Genomic DNA, 17,580 nt, shown 5'->3' on the forward strand with positions numbered 1-17,580 from the left:
AGTAGTTGTACTAGTAATAGTAGTAGTTGTACTAGTAATAGTAGTAGTTGTACTAGTGATAGTAGTTGTTGTACTAGTAATAGTAGTAGTTGTACTAGTAATAGTAGTAGTTGTACTAGTAACAGTAGTAGTTATAGTAGTAGTTGGACTAGTAATAGTAGTTGGACTAGTAATAGTAGTTGTACTAGTGAAAGTAGTTGTAATAGTAGTAGTTGTACTAGTAATAATAGTAATAGTTGTAGTTGTAATAGTAGTTGTAGTTGTGCTAGTAATAGTAGTTGTTGTAGTAGTAATAGTAGTAGTAGTTGTACTAGTGATAGTAGTAGTTGTACTAGTGATAGTAGTTGTACTAGTAATAGTAGTAGTTGTAGTAGTTATAGTAGTAGTTGTACTAGTGATAGTAGTTGTTGTAGTAGTAATAGTAGTAGTTGTACTAGTAACAGTAGTAGTGATAGTAGTTGTAGTAGTAATAGTAGCTGTTGTACTAGTAATAGTAGTAGTTGTACTAGTAACAGTAGTAGTTGTAGTAGTTATAGTAGTAGTTGTACTAGTGATAGTAGTTGTTGAAGTAGTAATAGTAGTAGTTGTACTAGTAACAGTAGTAGTGATAGTAGTTGTAGTAGTAATAGTAGCTGTTGTACTAGTAATAGTAGTAATAGTTGTACTAGTGATAGTAGTTGTTGTAGTAGTAATAGTAGTAGTTGTACTAGTAACAGTAGTAGTGATAGTAGCTGTTGTACTAGTAATAGTAGTAATAGTTGTACTAGTGATAGTAGTTGTTGTAGTAGTAATAGTAGTAGTTGTACTAGTAACAGTAGTAGTGATAGTAGTAGTTGTACTAGTAACAGTAGTAGTTGTACTAGTAACAGTAGTAGTGATAGTAGTAGTTGTACTAGTAACAGTAGTAGTGATAGTAGTTGTAGTAGTAATAGTAGCTGTTGTACTAGTAACAGTAATAGTTGTAGTAGTAACAGTAGTAGTTGTAGTAGTTGTAGTAGTAATAGTAGTAGTGGTAGTTGTAATAGTTGTACTAGTGATAGTAGTAGTTGTACTAGTGATAGTAGTTGTTGTACTAGTGATAGTAGTTGTTGTACTAGTGATAGTAGTTGTTGTACTAGTAATAGTAGTAGTTGTAGTAGTAGTTGTAGTAGTAACAGTAGTAGTTGTAGTAGTAATAGTAGTAGTGGTAGTTGTAATAGTAGTAGTGGTAGTTGTAATAGTTGTACTATTGTACTAGTGATAGTAGTAGTTGTACTAGTGATAGTAGTTGTTGTACTAGTGATAGTAGTTGTTGTACTAGTGATAGTAGTTGTTGTACTAGTGATAGTAGTTGTTGTACTAGTGATAGTAGTTGTTGTGCTAGTAATAGTAGTTGTAGTAGTAGTTGTAGTAGTAACAGTAGTAGTTATAGTAGTAGTGGTAGTTGTAATAGTTGTACTAGTGATAGTAGTTGTTGTACTAGTAATAGTAGTTGTTGTACTAGTAATAGTAGTAGTTGTACTAGTAATAGTAGTAGTGGTAGTTGTAATAGTTGTACTAGTGATAGTAGTAGTTGTACTAGTGATAGTAGTAGTTGTACTAGTGATAGTAGTTGTTGTACTAGTGATAGTAGTTGTTGTACTAGTAATAGTAGTTGTTGTACTAGTAATAGTAGTAGTTGTACTAGTAATAGTAGTAGTTGTACTAGTAATAGTAGTAGATGTAGTAGTAAGCTGGGTACACACAAATATTTTCTGTCCAACCATCCAACATTCGCTGGTCCAGTATTGGGTCATTTTCAGCATCTTGCAGCATAGAGAGGAGACCATGTAGGATATCTGGGGCAGAAAGTCTCAGTTTCCATGATGGATGTTGTTACCTTTTAGGATCCCGTGGGCGTGAAAAAGGCGAATTCTCCAACCTACAGGGCATTTCTGCCTCCAGTAACAATCGGATTGTGGTTGCTGATAGTAACAATCAGTGTATACAGGTAATGTTATGTCTTTGTGTCTGTCTCACAATGGATCATCACGTCACCTCTTCTCTTAGGATTCTTGCTGTTCCTCTGGCGTTGCAGGTGTTCTCTAACGAGGGTCAATTCAAGCTGCGTTTTGGGGTGCGAGGAAGATCGCCAGGACAGTTACAGCGCCCCACTGGTGTTGCAGTGGACATGAACGGTGACATCATCGTGGCAGATTATGACAATCGCTGGGTCAGCATCTTCTCTCCTGAGGGCAAGTTCAAGGTAGCTTAGGAGCACAGAACTTTTTGGACATTCTCATTGACAGGTTCAATGTTTTCTAAGTCTCTCTCGTTCTTCCTGTGCTTCTAGAACAAAGTGGGTGTTGGTCGTCTTATGGGTCCCAAGGGAGTGACCGTAGACCGTAACGGGCATTTAATCGTGGTGGATAACAAATCCTGTTGCATCTTCATCTTCCAGTCCAATGGAAAGTTAGTGGGGAGATTTGGAGGACGTGGTCCAGGAGACAAGCATCAAACAGGGAGCCTGGATGGTAATTAGCAGATGGTGGGGATGAACATGGAAGAAACTTGTTCAGTAGTGGAAGAAGGAACATTCTAATTGGAATGTAAATTTGGAGATCTAGCTGTGGGTGGAGTCTGTGGAGGAGGGTAGATTAGACTAGGCAGTGGGTGGAGTCTATGGGGGAGGGTAGACTAGACTAGGCTAGGCAGTGGGCAGAGTCTGAGAAGAATATATGAGACTAGGCAGTGGGTGGATTTAGAGAGGAGGGTGTGCGATACTAGGCAGTGGGTGGATGTTAGATTAGACTAGGCTGTGGGTGGAGTCTATGGGGGAGGGTAGACTAGGCTAGGCAGTGGGCAGAGTCTGAGAAGAATATATGAGACTAGGCAGTGGGTGGATTCTGAGAGGAGGGTGTGCGAGACTAGGCAGTGGGTGGAGGCTGTGGGGGAGGGTAGATTAGTCTAGGCAGTGGGTGGAGTCTGAGAGGAGGGTGTGCTAGACTAGGCAGTGGGTGGAGTTTATAGCAGATTATTTGAGGCTGGGCAGTGGGTGAAGTCTTGTTGAGTGTGTGTGCCACTAAGTAGTGGTAGTGTTCCTGCTAGGCTGTTTTAGCTAAAACAGCCTGCCCTGTGCCCACGTGCAGCAGTATCCCGCAGGTGGGAAAAGTTGCGGTGAACGATCACTGCTGGGTGAATAGATGCCAAGTGCATGCGTACGCCATTTATTCACTGTCAGGGGAGAGCTTGGGGGAAGCCCAGCACCTCCGTAAGTCCTGGACACGCCTCCAATTGTGGCGAGTCAGGTCGGGGGCTTGTCACAATGACACGTCCCCTCACTGGTTGGCTACTTCCCCTTTTCAGAAGCGCGTACAGAGGATGCAATGGGTGGAGTCTGGTTCAGAGGAAGATTTGGAGATGTAGGTATGAGAAAAGGTGGTGCCAGTGCAGGGATTGGCAGGTTGGAGGGCAGTATGAAAGGAAATAAATCTGGCACTAGCATCACGGATTGAAGAGGAGGGTGAGGGGGAGACCAGAGAGTTGAAGGTTGCCAAGGGGAGAGATGATGGGGAATGGACCAGTGTTGTAGTGGCGTCAAGGGAGAAGAAAGGTCTATCCCTGGCAGCGTCCTGGAGATGGAACGGACAGAAGTGAGGGTGATGCCCAGGCAGGAACTGAAGATATGTGGTATTGTCAACAGTGTGGAGGAGACTCGTATGGAGGACAATGAGTTCACTCTGCGACATATCAAGCCTTAAAAAGTGTTGAGTCATTTAAGAGGAAATGGCTAATAGGCACTTAGAAAAGTGAGGAGGGCTCGGGAGGATAGGGGAGGCTGGGCAGTGTACCTGTTGGAGGTAGGATAGGGGAGGCTGGCAGTGTACCTGTTGGAGGTAGGATGGGGGGGATGCTGGGCAGTGTACCTGTTGGTGGTAGGATAGGGGGGGCAGGGCAGTGTGCCTGTTGGAGGTAGGATAGGGAGGCTGGGCAGTGTGCCTGTTGGAGGTAGGATAGGGAGGCTGGGCAGTGTACCTGTTGGAGGCAGGATAGGGATGCTGGGCAGTGTACCTGTTGGAGGTAGGATAGGGGAGGCTGGGCAGTGTACCTGTTGGAGGTAGGATAGGGAGGCTGGGCAGTGTGCCTGTTGGAGGTAGGATAGGGAGGCTGGGCAGTGTACCTGTTGGAGGCAGGATAGGGAGGCTGGGCAGTGTACCTATTGGAGGCAGGATAGGGATGCTGGGCAGTGTACCTGTTGGAGGTAGGATAGGGGGGGCTGGGCAGTGTGCCTGTTGGAGGTAGGATAGGGGAGGCTGGGCAGTGTACCTGTTGGAGGCAGGATAGGGAGGCTGGGCAGTGTACCTATTGGAGGCAGGATAGGGATGCTGGGCAGTGTACCTGTTGGAGGTAGGATAGGGGGGGCTGGGCAGTGTGCCTGTTGGAGGTAGGATAGGGGAGGCTGGGCAGTGTACCTGTTGGAGGTAGGATAGGGGGGGCTGGGCAGTGTGCCTGTTGGAGGTAGGATAGGGAGGCTGGGCAGTGTGCCTGTTGGAGGTAGGATAGGGGATGCTGGGCAGTGTACCTGTTGGAGGTAGGATAGGGAGGCTGGGCAGTGTACCTGTTGGAGGCAGGATAGGGATGCTGGGCAGTGTACCTGTTGGAGGTAGGATAGGGGAGGCTGGGCAGTGTACCTGTTGGAGGTAGGATAGGGGGGGCTGGGCAGTGTGCCTGTTGGAGGTAGGATAGGGAGGCTGGGCAGTGTACCTGTTGGAGGTAGGATAGGGGGGGCTGGGCAGTGTGCCTGTTGGAGGTAGGATAGGGGATGCTGGGCAGTGTACCTGTTGGAGGTAGGATAGGGAGGCTGGGCAGTGTACCTGTTGGAGGTAGGATAGGGGAGGCTGGCAGTGTACCTGCTGGAGGTAGGATAGGGGAGGCTGGCAGTGTACTTGTTGGAGGTAGGATGGGGAGGCTGGCAGTGTACCTGTTGGAGGTAGGATAGGGGAGGCTGGGTAGGGTACCTGTTGGAGGTAGTATGGGGGATTCTGGGCAGTGTACCTGTTGGAGGTAGGATGGGGGGATGCTGGGCAGTGTACCTGTTGGAGGTAGGATGGGGGATGCTGGGCAGTGTACCTGTTGGAGGTAGGATGGGGGATGCTGGGCAGTGTACCTGTTGGAGGTAGGATGGGGGATGCTGGGCAGTGTACCTGTTGGAGGTAGGATAAGGGTTGCTGGGCAGTGTACCTGTTGGAGGTAGGATGGGGGTTGGCTGGGCAGTGTACCTGTTGGTAGGATGGGGGATGCTGGGCAGTGTACCTGTTGGAGGTAGGATAGGGAGGCTGGGCAGTGTACCTGTTGGAGGCAGGACAGGGATGCTGGGCAGTGTGCCTGTTGGAGGTAGGATAGGGGGGGCTGGGCAGTGTACCTGTTGGAGGTAGGATGGGGGATGCTGGGCAGTGTACCTGTTGGAGGTAGGATAGGGGATGCTGGGCAGTGTACCTGTTGGAGGTAGGATGGGGGATGCTGGGCAGTGTACCTGTTGGAGGTAGGATGGGGGTTGGCTGGGCAGTGTACCTGTTGGTAGGATGGGGGATGCTGGGCAGTGTACCTGTTGGAGGTAGGATGGGGGATGCTGGGCAGTGTACCTGTTGGAGGTAGGATGGGGGTTGGCTGGGCAGTGTACCTGTTGGTAGGATGGGGGATGCTGGGCAGTGTACCTGTTGGAGGTAGGATAGGGAGGCTGGGCAGTGTACCTGTTGGAGGCAGGACAGGGATGCTGGGCAGTGTGCCTGTTGGAGGTAGGATAGGGGGGGCTGGGCAGTGTACCTGTTGGAGGTAGGATGGGGGATGCTGGGCAGTGTACCTGTTGGAGGTAGGATAGGGGATGCTGGGCAGTGTACCTGTTGGAGGTAGGATGGGGGAGGCTGGGCAGTGTACCTGTTGGAGGTAGGATGGGGGATGCTGGGCAGTGTACTTGTTGGAGGTAGGATGGGGGATGCTGGGCAGTGTACCTGTTGGAGGTAGGATGGGGGATGCTGGGCAGTGTACCTGTTGGAGGTAGGATGGGGGATGCTGGGCAGTGTACCTGTTGGAGGTAGGATGGGGGATGCTGGGCAGTGTACCTGTTGGAGGTAGGATGGGGGATGCTGGGCAGTGTACCTGTTGGCTTGCACTGATTGGTGTCATGGACCGTCTAATTTGCATTAATGAATATGCTGTGTTTTTAGGACCCCATTTTGTTGCTGTTAATAACAAGAATGAGATTATAGTGACTGATTTCCACAACCATTCTGTAAAGGTGAGTCTGTGCTTACTGCATTGCTGTAGGTATATGAATATGAATTACTGTATATAATATACTGTATGTAGAAAGCTTTGCAGAATAACTTTATAGATTTGGAGCACTGTAAAAACTGTATGTATGGTGATTTCTGTTTCTGGTCACTGACCATCGTCCATCATCCCTGTCACCCCCCTTTCAGGACTACTTTCCCCAAAACAACCCAGAGCCGGCCCTATTTATTTTCCTCCTCACTGGGCACAGTTCTCTCTCCATCCCTAAACTGCATTGCACCCGTTCTATCGGCTGCCTTCCACAATTGATGCTGTCCGCTAGGGTATCTCCACCTGCCCCATCCTATCCTGGGGATAAAGTCTTTCATCCTCTCCCCTTCACCTGCCCCACCCTATCCTCCTCCGTTCCTGGGGATGAAGTCTTTCATCCTCTCCCCTTCACCTGCCCCACCCTATCCTCCTCCGCCCCTGGGGATGAAGTCTTTCATCCTCTCCCCTTCACCTGCCCCACCCTATCCTCCTCCGCCCCTGGGGATGAAGTCTTTTATCCTCTCCCCTTCACCTGCCCCACCCTATCCTCCTCCGTTCCTGGGGATGAAGTCTTTTATCCTCTCCCCTTTACCTGTCCCACCCTATCCTCCTCCGTTCCTGGGGAATGAAGTCTTTCATTCTCTCCCCTTCACCTGTCCCACCCTATCCTCCTCCAAAATCTCCAAAACTGTCCTTCCTCACTGATGGTCCTTCTCAATCTCTTCCTCTGATTGCCCTCCACCTCCCTCTACCTGTTGCTGTTCTCCAGGGTCTGTTTGTGGTCCTCTTCTCTTAGCTTTACAGTTTCTCAGTGTCTATAACCTATATGATAACACTCAAATATACCTCTCTCCCCATGACCTCTCATGTCTTTGTCTACTATCTTCTCCTCGATCACCTAGCGTTTATCAAACTCAGAGTATGTCTAAAACGAAACTTATTGTGTCTCTCCCCCTCCCCACCACCCAGGACTCCCTCACCTTCCTTACTCTCACAATTTGCTTCCAGCACCACAGCATGGGTGTCCTCCTCGTCTGCACCCTCTCCTTCACTCCCCACATTCAGTCTATCTCACACTCCTGCCGCTTTAACCTTCCCATCGTGTCTAGAATCTGATCTTTCCTCACCGTGGTTGCCATCAAAACCCTCATTCATGCACTTGTCATTTCCCGCCTAGACTATTGCAATCCTCTAGATCTCCCCAGCTGCTGCCCGTCTCGCTTACCTCTCTTGCTGCTCTGTTGGCGCCCCCTGCTCTCTGCATCCACCACAGAGTGCAGTATAAACTCACCGTCATGTATGAAGCCCTCGGTCACCCCTCTCACTGCCACATCACCGACCTCATTTCTCTCTCCCCTCATCCACTGACCGCAACCTCCCCTTCGCTCTGATCACCTCCTCTGGCTCCAGTATCCAGAACAAGCCTTCATTGGCAGGATGCCCTTCCCTTGTTCTCTCCTCATAGTACTGTACTTGTGTACACCCCCATGTGACCCATCATCGCCATAGGTCCGAATGTAATTAGCCATGGCTTCCGTTCAGGTCACAAACCCCCAGACGTGATGTTTTCTTATTTTCCTATTCAATAATGCAAATATTACATTGCGGCCTAAGACTAGGTGACCGTGCTGAACCTCTCGTGCACCTCTCCCAATGAGTAATCTGCACTTGGAGGCATTTAATTAGCATTATTTGGCTGCTAATTGTCAGTTTTCAGGAGCTTTTCTGTAAAAAGCTCCAAAAAGGGTTGAATTATGTGGGATGTATTTGGGGAAAGGGGTTTTTGAACCTGCAGATGGGAGTTACAAGTGTGCTTTTTCTTTGTATGTTTGAAACTTGCTTAAAAAAATAAAAATCACATTACAGACTTTATTTCTGTCCCAAAATAAAGAGGCTCTAATCTACTATATAGAAGCAAAAATTTGTCCTTCTGTCTATCTATACAAATCCACAGTTTACAAGCCAAGATAGTGAAATTTGACATACGAGCGTATTAAAACACGGCCGAGGCAACTAAAAAAAATTTGAAATTGAAATGAATTACTATTAATTTTTAATTAATTTAAAACCATAATGGAGCGAGCGTTTGGTGTTGCCATGTTTTGTCATGATCTTAATGTTTATTATCGGAGAGAGCTTTAGCAGGCTTTCCCAGCATTCTCAGCTCTCTGACTATACCAAATTACGCAACAACATTCACTTCTTTCTTCCAACTGTGTCAAAATGATGACTTTGCAAGGACCCTGCTGTACTGTGAGCTACCAAAATATTACACATGGAATGCTTCTCCCAAAGTTTTTCTGTGCAGAAAACAGGGAGACGCTGTAGATGGTCATCCTGGTATCAGAGCAACAGAAGCTCTTGGCCGTGTTCACACTGTACATCCTACACATTTTGAATGCTTCTATCTCCGAAGTTTGCTTTACACCGTTACAGGTCCTACTTCCTTCCAAGACCTTAGGACTGTGGTTGGGGAAGTTTGTCACACTTTTCGTGAGGCCTGCCTAAGGAGAGGTTGGTTGGAGGATGATGTGTAAACAAACATTCTTAAAATCCCGGGCAACGCCGTGTACTCCAGATAGTTTGGTATAAAACACGTAATATAATAATTTTTCCAGTGTTAATAGAAAGTAAGGTGAAGAATTCGCCATTTAACACCCTTTGAAGAACCTCAAATACTTTGCTTATGGCCACTTATCACCCTCTATACTGGTATCCAGTGTTATTTGCCCCCTTTCTCCTTCATCCACTAGGGGACACTGGAGGCTTCAGACAGTGGGGTATAGACGGTGCTGGTGTGACTAGCTCCTCCCCCTCTATACCCTCCTACAAGCTCAGTCTACGGGTGTGACTCCTGCACTGAACTGCTGGATTAACAGAGCTATTTAAGTGGATGCAGACACGAAAAAAGGCTGTTGAAGCTCTTCCCTTCACGGGAAGTGTCTTATTTGGGGCGGAACTAGATTTCTCAGGCTACTGGAGGTAAGTCCACTTATCTTCGGTCTGCTGCTCCACCAAACCTAGTGCATGACGGGCTTCTCTCTCATCTGGGAGATCCCAGGGTGGGAGCACGTCTTCGTGACTTCAACGAAGTGTGGATGGACTCTGGTACGGACGCTTGGGTTCGAGACCTCATCACCCACGGAGACAAACTCGATTTTCAATTTTCAGCCTCCCCCTCAGTTTTTCTCCATTTGCCAGTTTACAACAACAGGAGTGTTATATTACTAGAAGTCATACACAAGCTTCTATCCACGCGGGATTTTGGTCCATGTTCCAAAGTCTCAGGCTGGGCAGCGTTTCTACTCCAGTTTGTTTGGGATTCCGAAACCGGATGACTCGGTCAGACCTGTTCTGACTTGAAGAAACTCATTACCTACTTGAAGATATTCAAGTTCAAGATGCACTCATCAGGCTTTTCTGAGGTTCGACATTCGGAATTCACACATCCAGTTTAGACCTTACCCTTCGGCTTGTCATCAGCCCCCAGGGTATTCACAAATGGTCATGGCGGTAATGGGTCTTCTACGGAAACAATGGATCACAATTATCCCTTACCTGGACGATCTCCTTCTGAGACTCTCTCCAGAGACCAATTACTGCAGAACATCGCAGCGACTCACAAACTCCTCGTAAGTCACGGGGTGGATATTGAACTTTCCCAAGTCTTATCTGCAACCGATACAGAGGCTCTAGTTCCTGGGAATGACTTTGGACACTCTGTCAGCGGGTTTTCCTTCCTCAGGAAAAGGCAGCCTCCATTCAGGAGATGGTGAGGACAGCTTACAGGATTGTCGGTTGGAATCCAGTGATGAAGGAAAGCGTTACAACAGAAAGAGTCTATGGTGTAGCTTAGAGAGGTGCGGCTTGTGTGTCGATGGTGTGGTGAGAGCCCATGGTAGAACGCCAATAACAAGTGCTGCAGCTTGCATACCAATGGTGCGGCAAATGTGCTAATGGTGCGGCTAAAGCCGATGGTAGATAGCTGATTATGAGTGCTGTGGCTTTGGGAGCCGATGGTGCGGCAAATGTGCTGATGGTAGAAAATTGGTAGTACACACTGCGGCTTTGAGAGCCGATGGTGCGGCAAATGTGCCAATGCTGTGGCAAGACCCGATGGTAGATAGTAACTAGTGCTGCGGCTTTGAGTGCCGATGGCAGCACAGTAGTATCGGTGTGCCTGGGAAGCCGTAGGAGAAGCTGGAGAGCTGGAGACAGCACGGAAGCTGCTGGTGTGGCTATGGTGCCAATAATGCAGCAAGAGCCGATGGTAGAAAGTTGGTAGTAGATGCTGCGGCTTTGAGAGCTGATGGCAGCACGGTTGTACTGGTGCGGCTAGGAAGCCGTAGGAGAAACTGGAGAGCCAGAGACAGCATGGAAGCCACTACGGGAAAATCAGAATCTTCACCACGAGGAGGAACAGAACGCTGACCATGCAGCCAAACCGAGGGAATCCACAGGAACACTATAGTCGGCGAGGTGGCAAAAGGCCAGTGTGTACAAATAGGAGGAACCACCAATCACGTAGTGCTAAGGATAGCATGTGACGTCCTGAGGCGTGCCGATCGCCTAGCAACCGAGGGAACTGGAACAACATCCAAGGAAAGCGAACTGCCCGAGGGAGACAAGTCGTGACCGCAACTTGTAACAAGACCATTTTTAACTAGAACTTCTCTCCCAATGGTCAGGATCCCATCTTTTTCTTCACCTGCACGTGAGGTTATGTCCCAGAACTCGGATATTCCTTCTCTGGTGGCTGAACTTAGCGCTCCTCTTGGAGGGCAAGAGATTCGGAATTTGGGATTGGGCTCCACTGACCACTGACGCGAGTCTGAGAGGATGGGGGACTGTGATTGAGGAACGCCACTTCCAGAGCCGTTGGACCTCTCAGGAAGCGAGTCTGCTGATAAACATCTTGGAATTTGGGCAGTGTTCTACACTCTTCAGCTAGCACTTCTCCTGTAGCGGGGCTGAGCAGTCAGAGTTCAGTCGGACTATGCCACGGCAGTGGCATACATAAATCGGCAGGGCAGCACCCGGAGTCAGGCGGAAATGAAAGAGGTAAGCCACATCCCGATCTGGGCAGAAAAGTTTGCAGTGGCGATTTCAGCAATCTTCGTACCAGGGGTCGACTTTTGGGAGGCAAATTATCTCAGCCGACAGGTTTTACACCCAGGAGAATAGGCGTTCCATCCTCAGGTGTTTTCATCAACTTGTCCTCCGGTGGGGTCTTCCACAAGTCAACCTCATGGCGTCCAGAATCATCTATTACCTCGGTACTGCTCTCGGACAAGAGACTCCGAGGCAGTGGCACTTTCAACAACGTGGAAGTTCCGATTTGTCTATCTGTTCCCACTTTTTCCCCTTCTCCCTCGGATTCTACTGTGCATCATACGGGAGCGGTGCAAGGTTCTCTTAGTGTCTCCGGATTGTCCTAGCAGAGCTTGGTATTCCGTCATTCAACTTCTGCTGATTGACGATCTGTGGCCCCTACGTCTGAGAGAAGATACAGGGTCATTTAGTCTATCCAGACTTAATGCGGCTACGTTTGGCGGCATGGCTGTTGAAAGGGCGTTCTCAAAACGTAAAGATCCCACCCAGGGTAATCCCTACTAAGTTTACATCCTTTTAAGAAACATTACCACTGCATTTGGAAGGTTTATGTTTTAACCCAGCCAGATTTCTGCTTTTTTTTTTTCCGCAAGCAGGTTCTTCAGCCGGTCTGGGTTTGGGTTCTCTGATAATTCAGATTTCAACTCTGAAGGTTTTCTTCCAAAAGAAGCTGGTATTGATACCGGAGGTGCAGTCTTTTCTGCAGGGTATGAGACGGTTACAACCACCCTTTGTTCCTCCTACAGCTCCATGGAATTTGGATCTCGTCCTTTCCTTCTTTATAGTCTTCTCTGTTCGAACCTTTGGAGTCTATAGAGTTAAGATTCTTGTCGTAAACGGTAACTCTTCTTCTCGCACTGGCCTCAGCCAGAAGGGTGTCGGAACTGGGAGCTCTATCCTGTCGTCCTCCATACTTGGTATTTCATGAGGATAGAGCCGACCTCCGTATAAGAATGGATTTTCTTCCTAGGGTGTTTTCGGCTTTCCACATCAACCAACCTATTGTTTTACTGGTTTCTTCCACAGCATTCACCTTCGTCTAACGCTATAGTGCATCTCTTACCTCGTATGGTGGGTGCTGGTCTATAGAGACCGGGGAGATGCACATAAGCGCTATAGTGAGTCTCTTACCTCGTATGGTGGGTGCTGGTCTATAAAGACCAGGGAGATGTACATAAGCGCTATAGTGAGTCTCTTACCTCGTATGGTGGGTGCTGGTCTATAGAGACCGGGGAGGTGCACATAAGTGCTATAGTGCGTCTCTTACCCCGTATGGTGGGTGCTGGTCTATGGAGACCGGGGAGATGCACATAAGCGCTATAGTGAGTCTCTTACCTCGTATGGTGGGTGCTGGTCTATGGAGACCGGGGAGATGCACATAAGCGCTATAGTGAGTCTCTTACCTCGTATGGTGGGTGCTGGTCTATGGAGACCGGGGAGATGCACATAAGCGCTATAGTGCATCTCTTACCTCGTATGGTGGGTGCTGGTCTATAGAGAATGGGGAGATGCACATAAGCGCTATAGTGAGTCTCTTACCTCGTATGGTGGGTACTGGTCTATAAAGACCAGGGAGATGTACATAAGCGCTATAGTGAGTCTCTTACCTCGTATGGTGGGTGCTGGTCTATAGAGACCGGGGAGATGCACATAAGCGCGTCTCTTACCTCGTATGGTGGGTGCTGGTCTATAGAGACCGGGGAGATGCACATAAGCGCTATAGTGAGTCTCTTACCTCGTATGGTGGGTGCTGGTCTATAGAGACCGGGGAGATGCACATAAGCGCGTCTCTTACCTCGTATGGTGGGTGCTGGTCTATAGAGACCGGGGAGATGCACATAAGCGCTATAGTGAGTCTCTTACCTCGTATGGTGGGTGCTGGTCTATAGAGACCGGGGAGATGCACATAAGCGCGTCTCTTACCTCGTATGGTGGGTGCTGGTCTATAGAGACTGGGGAGATGCACATAAGCGCTATAGTGAGTCTCTTACCTCGTATGGTGGGTGCTGGTCTATAAAGACCAGGGAGATGCACATAAGCGCTATAGTGAGTCTCTTACCTCGTATGGTGGGTACTGGTCTATGGAGACTGGGGAGATGCACATAAGCGCTATAGTGAGTCTCTTACCCTGTATGGTGGGTGCTGGTCTATGGAGACTGGGGAGATGCACATAAGCGCTATAGTGCGTCTCTTACCTCGTATGGTGGGTGCTGGTCTATGGATTCAGCCGGTAGAGGGCACCATTCATCTAGAGCCGCGTTTATAGGTGAAATTGTGAATATTAGCTGTGTCAGACACATGATATACATTACAATGTACGGCTAGACATGTAACACGTGTGTTTATATCTTCCCTGTAGGTATACAGTGCGGAAGGAGAGTTCCTCTTTAAGTTTGGCTCCCACGGGGAGGGGAATGGCCAGTTTAACGCTCCCACTGGAGTTGCCGTGGATTCGAATGGAAACATTATTGTCGCTGATTGGGGCAACAGCCGTATTCAGGTGCGGACCGCGCCATGGCTGGGAAAGGGCAGCCTGCGGCAGAGGTGGATGCACTGCCAGTGCTGGATTCAGTGGAGCGGTTGTTTCGCTACTGCGTATCGGTCTAAGTCGCACCGCGCATGTGCCTCGATCGCATCCATGCAGAGTAGCCATTATTTCAGGCACACATGGGGAGAAGCATATTGGGCAGTGTCAGGGATGTGATTTAGCGCACGCTCAGATATGGTGCGTCTTATGGGCGGGTTACGGGAGCATTGCAGGCACGTCGGTACCCACACCCGTACTTGGATGAAGAAACTGCAGCTGCCATGGGGTTGGTGTGACTGGTGGCGTGTAAGGAGACACGAGGCGATTATTACTGCGTGTTCCTTGCATGTGCGGAAGCGTGGGTGTACACCAGGGAAGGGCGCCCCTGCATCCACCTCTGTATCAGGCTTCTATGTGTCTGTTGTATGGTGGGGGCAGCATTCTGTGGAAGTATGGCCAGATTGGAGAAGAAGCAGAGAGGCTGGATAAGGGAGTGGGTATGGGGAGCATGGGTGTGTGGGTATGGGGAGCATGGGTGTGTGGGTATGGGCAGCATGGGTGTGTGGGTATGGGGAGCATGGGTATGGGGAGCATGGCTGTGTGGGTATGGGTGTGTGGGTATGGGGATCATGGGTGTGTGGGTATGGTTGTGTGGGTATGGGGGAGCATGGGTGTGTGGGTATGGGGGAGCATGGGTGTGTGGGTATGGGGGAGCATGGGTGTGTGGGTATGGGGGAGCATGGGTGGGTATGGGGGAGCATGGGTGTGTGGGTATGGGGGAGCATGGGTGGGTATGGGGGAGCATGGGTGTGGGTATGTGGAGTATGGTTGTGTGGGTATGGGTGTGTGGGTGTGTGGGTATGGGTGTGTGGTTATGGGGAGTATGGTTGTGTGGGTAGTATGGTTGTGTGGGTATGGGGAGTATGGGTGTGTGGTTATGGGGGGTATGGTTGTGTGGGTATGGGGGGTATGGTGGTGGGGGTATGGTTGTGTGGGTATGGGGGATATGGGTGTGTGGGTATGGGGAGTATGGGTGTGTGGTTATGGGGAGTATGGTGGTGTGGGTATGGGTAATATGTTGGTGTGGGTATGGGGAGTATATTGGTATGGGGGAGCATGGGTGTGTGGGAGCATGGGTATGGTGGTATGGGTGTGTGGGTATGGGGAGTATGGTTGTGTGGGTATGGGGAGTATGGGTGTGTGGTTATGGGGAGTATGGTGGTGTGGGTATGGGGAGTATGTTGGTATGGGTGTGTGGTTATGGGGGATATGGGTGTGGGTATGGGGAGTATGTTGGTATGGGTGTGTGGGTATGGGGAGTATGGGTGTGTGGGTATAGGTGTGTGGTTATGGGGAGTATGGTGGTGTGGGTATTGGTATGGTAGTGGGGGTATGGGTAGTATGTTGGTGTGGGTATGGGGAGTATTTTGGTGTGGGGAGTATGTTGGTGTGGGTATGGGGAGTATGTTGGTGTGGGTATGGGGAGTATGTTGGTATGGGTGTGTGGTTATGGGGGATATGGATTTGTGGGTATGGGGAGTATGGGTATGTGGTTATGGGGAGTATGGTGGTGTGGGTAGTGGGGGTATGGTAGTGGGGGTATGGGTAGTATGTTGGTGTGGGGGAGTATGTTGGTATGGGTGTGTGGTTATGGGGGATATGGATGTGTGGGTATGGGGAGTATGGGTGTGTGGGTATAGGTGTGTGGTTATGGGGAGTATGGTGGTGTGGGTATTGGTATGGTAGTGGGGGTATGGGTAGTATGTTGGTGTGGGTATGGGGAGTATTTTGGTGTGGGGAGTATGTTGGTGTGGGTATGGGGAGTATGTTGGTATGGGTGTGTGGTTATGGGGGATATGGATTTGTGGGTATGGGGAGTATGGGTATGTGGTTATGGGGAGTATGGTGGTGTGGGTAGTGGGGGTATGGTAGTGGGGGTATGGGTAGTATGTTGGTGTGGGTATGGGGAGTATGTTGGTATGGGTGTGTGGTTATGGGGGATATGGATGTGTGGGTATGGGGAGTATGGGTGTGTGGTTATGGGGAGTATGGTGGTGTGGGTATTGGGGGTATGGGTAGTATGTTGGTGTGGGTATGGGGAGTATTTTGGTGTGGGGAGTATGTTGGTGTGGGTATGGGGAGTATGTTGGTGTGGGTATGGGGAGTATGTTGGTATGTGTGTGTGGTTATGGGGGATATGGATGTGGGTATGGGGAGTATGGGTGTGTGGGTATGGGTGTGTGGTTATGGGGAGTATGGTGGTGTGGGTAGTGGGGGTATGGTAGTGGGGGTATGGGTAGTATGTTGGTGTGGGTATGGGGAGTATGTTGGTGTGGGTATGGGGAGTATGTTGGTATGTGTGTGTGGTTATGGGGGATATGGATGTGGGTATGGGGAGTATGGGTGTGTGGGTATGGGTGTGTGGTTATGGGGAGTATGGTGGTGTGGGTAGTGGGGGTATGGTAGTGGGGGTATGGGTAGTATGTTGGTGTGGGTATGGGGAGTATGTTGGTATGGGGAGTATGTTGGTATGGGTGTGTGGTTATGGGGGATATGGATGTGTGGGTGTGTGGGTATGGGTGTGTGGTTATGGGGAGTATGGGTGTGTGGGTATGGGTAATATGTTGGTGTGGGTATGGGGAGTATGTTGCTGTGGGTATGGGGAGTATGTTGGTGTGGGTATGGGGAGTATGTTGGTATGGGTGTGTGGTTATGGGGGGGTATGGTTGTGTGGGTATGGGGAGTATGTTGGTGTGGGTATGGGGAGTATGTTGGTGTGTGGGTATGGGGAGTATGTTGGTGTGGGTATGGGGAGTATGTTGGTGTGGGTGTGTGGTTATGGGGGGTATGGTTGTGTATGTATGGGGGGTATGGTTGTGTGGGTATGGGGGGGGTGTGGGTATGGGGAGTATGTTGGTGTTTGGGTATGGGGAGTATGTTGATGTGTGGGTATGGGGAGTATGTTGGTGTGTGGGTATGGGGAGTATGTTGGTGTGGGTATGGGGATAGAATACATGTACAATGATGGGTTGGGTACAGCCAGGGTGACGTGTGATTGGTGGGATATAACACATGTACAGTGATGGGTTGGGTACAGCCATGGTGACGTCTGATTGGTGGGATATAATACATGTACAGTGATGGGTTGGGTGCAGCCAGGGTGGCGTCTGATTGGTGGGATATAATACATGTACAGTGATGGGTTGGGTGCAGCCAGGTGACGTGTGATTGGTGAGATATAACACATGTACAGTGATGGGTTGGGTGCAGCCAGGGTGATGTCTGATTGGTGGGATATAACACATGTACAGTGATGGGTTGGGTACAGCCAGGTGACGTCTGATTGGTGGGATATAACACATGTACAGTGATGGGTTGGGTACAGCCATGGTGACGTCTGATTGGTGGGATATAATACATACAAAAAATGGCAGCTGCTCAAATCAATCTGGCAGTACTCTTCAGGTGCATGAAAGGAAGGGGTCATACCAAGTCGAAAAAATGGGGGGTTTAGTTTAAGCCCCTATTATTCCTCTGCACACTGAATTGCACCTGCAACAATACATGAAGACTATATGGTGATAGAAATTTAGAGATATTTGTTGCATGCATTTACAAATCCATAGGGAGCTGCTAGCCCGCGTCACGGCTTCTCTGTTACT

At 49.2% G+C, this 17,580-nt stretch overlaps 1 protein-coding gene across 1 annotated transcript in view; it reads left to right on the top strand.

Moving 5' to 3' along the window:
* LOC148442752 (tripartite motif-containing protein 3-like) overlaps positions 1 to 17,580 on the top strand; it is a 93,786-nt gene that overhangs the window by 69,437 nt on the left and 6,769 nt on the right. The window contains exons 7-11 of the mRNA XM_088463531.1: positions 1,866 to 1,969; positions 2,057 to 2,224; positions 2,312 to 2,492; positions 6,183 to 6,253; positions 13,751 to 13,891. Coding sequence (XP_088319657.1) covers positions 1,866 to 1,969; positions 2,057 to 2,224; positions 2,312 to 2,492; positions 6,183 to 6,253; positions 13,751 to 13,891 — 665 coding nt within the window. The remainder of the gene's footprint in view (positions 1 to 1,865; positions 1,970 to 2,056; positions 2,225 to 2,311; positions 2,493 to 6,182; positions 6,254 to 13,750; positions 13,892 to 17,580) is intronic.

This window comes from Taudactylus pleione, unplaced genomic scaffold (genome assembly GCF_031769625.1).
Source record: "Taudactylus pleione unplaced genomic scaffold, aTauple2 ptg001394l, whole genome shotgun sequence".
NCBI lineage: Eukaryota > Metazoa > Chordata > Amphibia > Anura > Myobatrachidae > Taudactylus > Taudactylus pleione.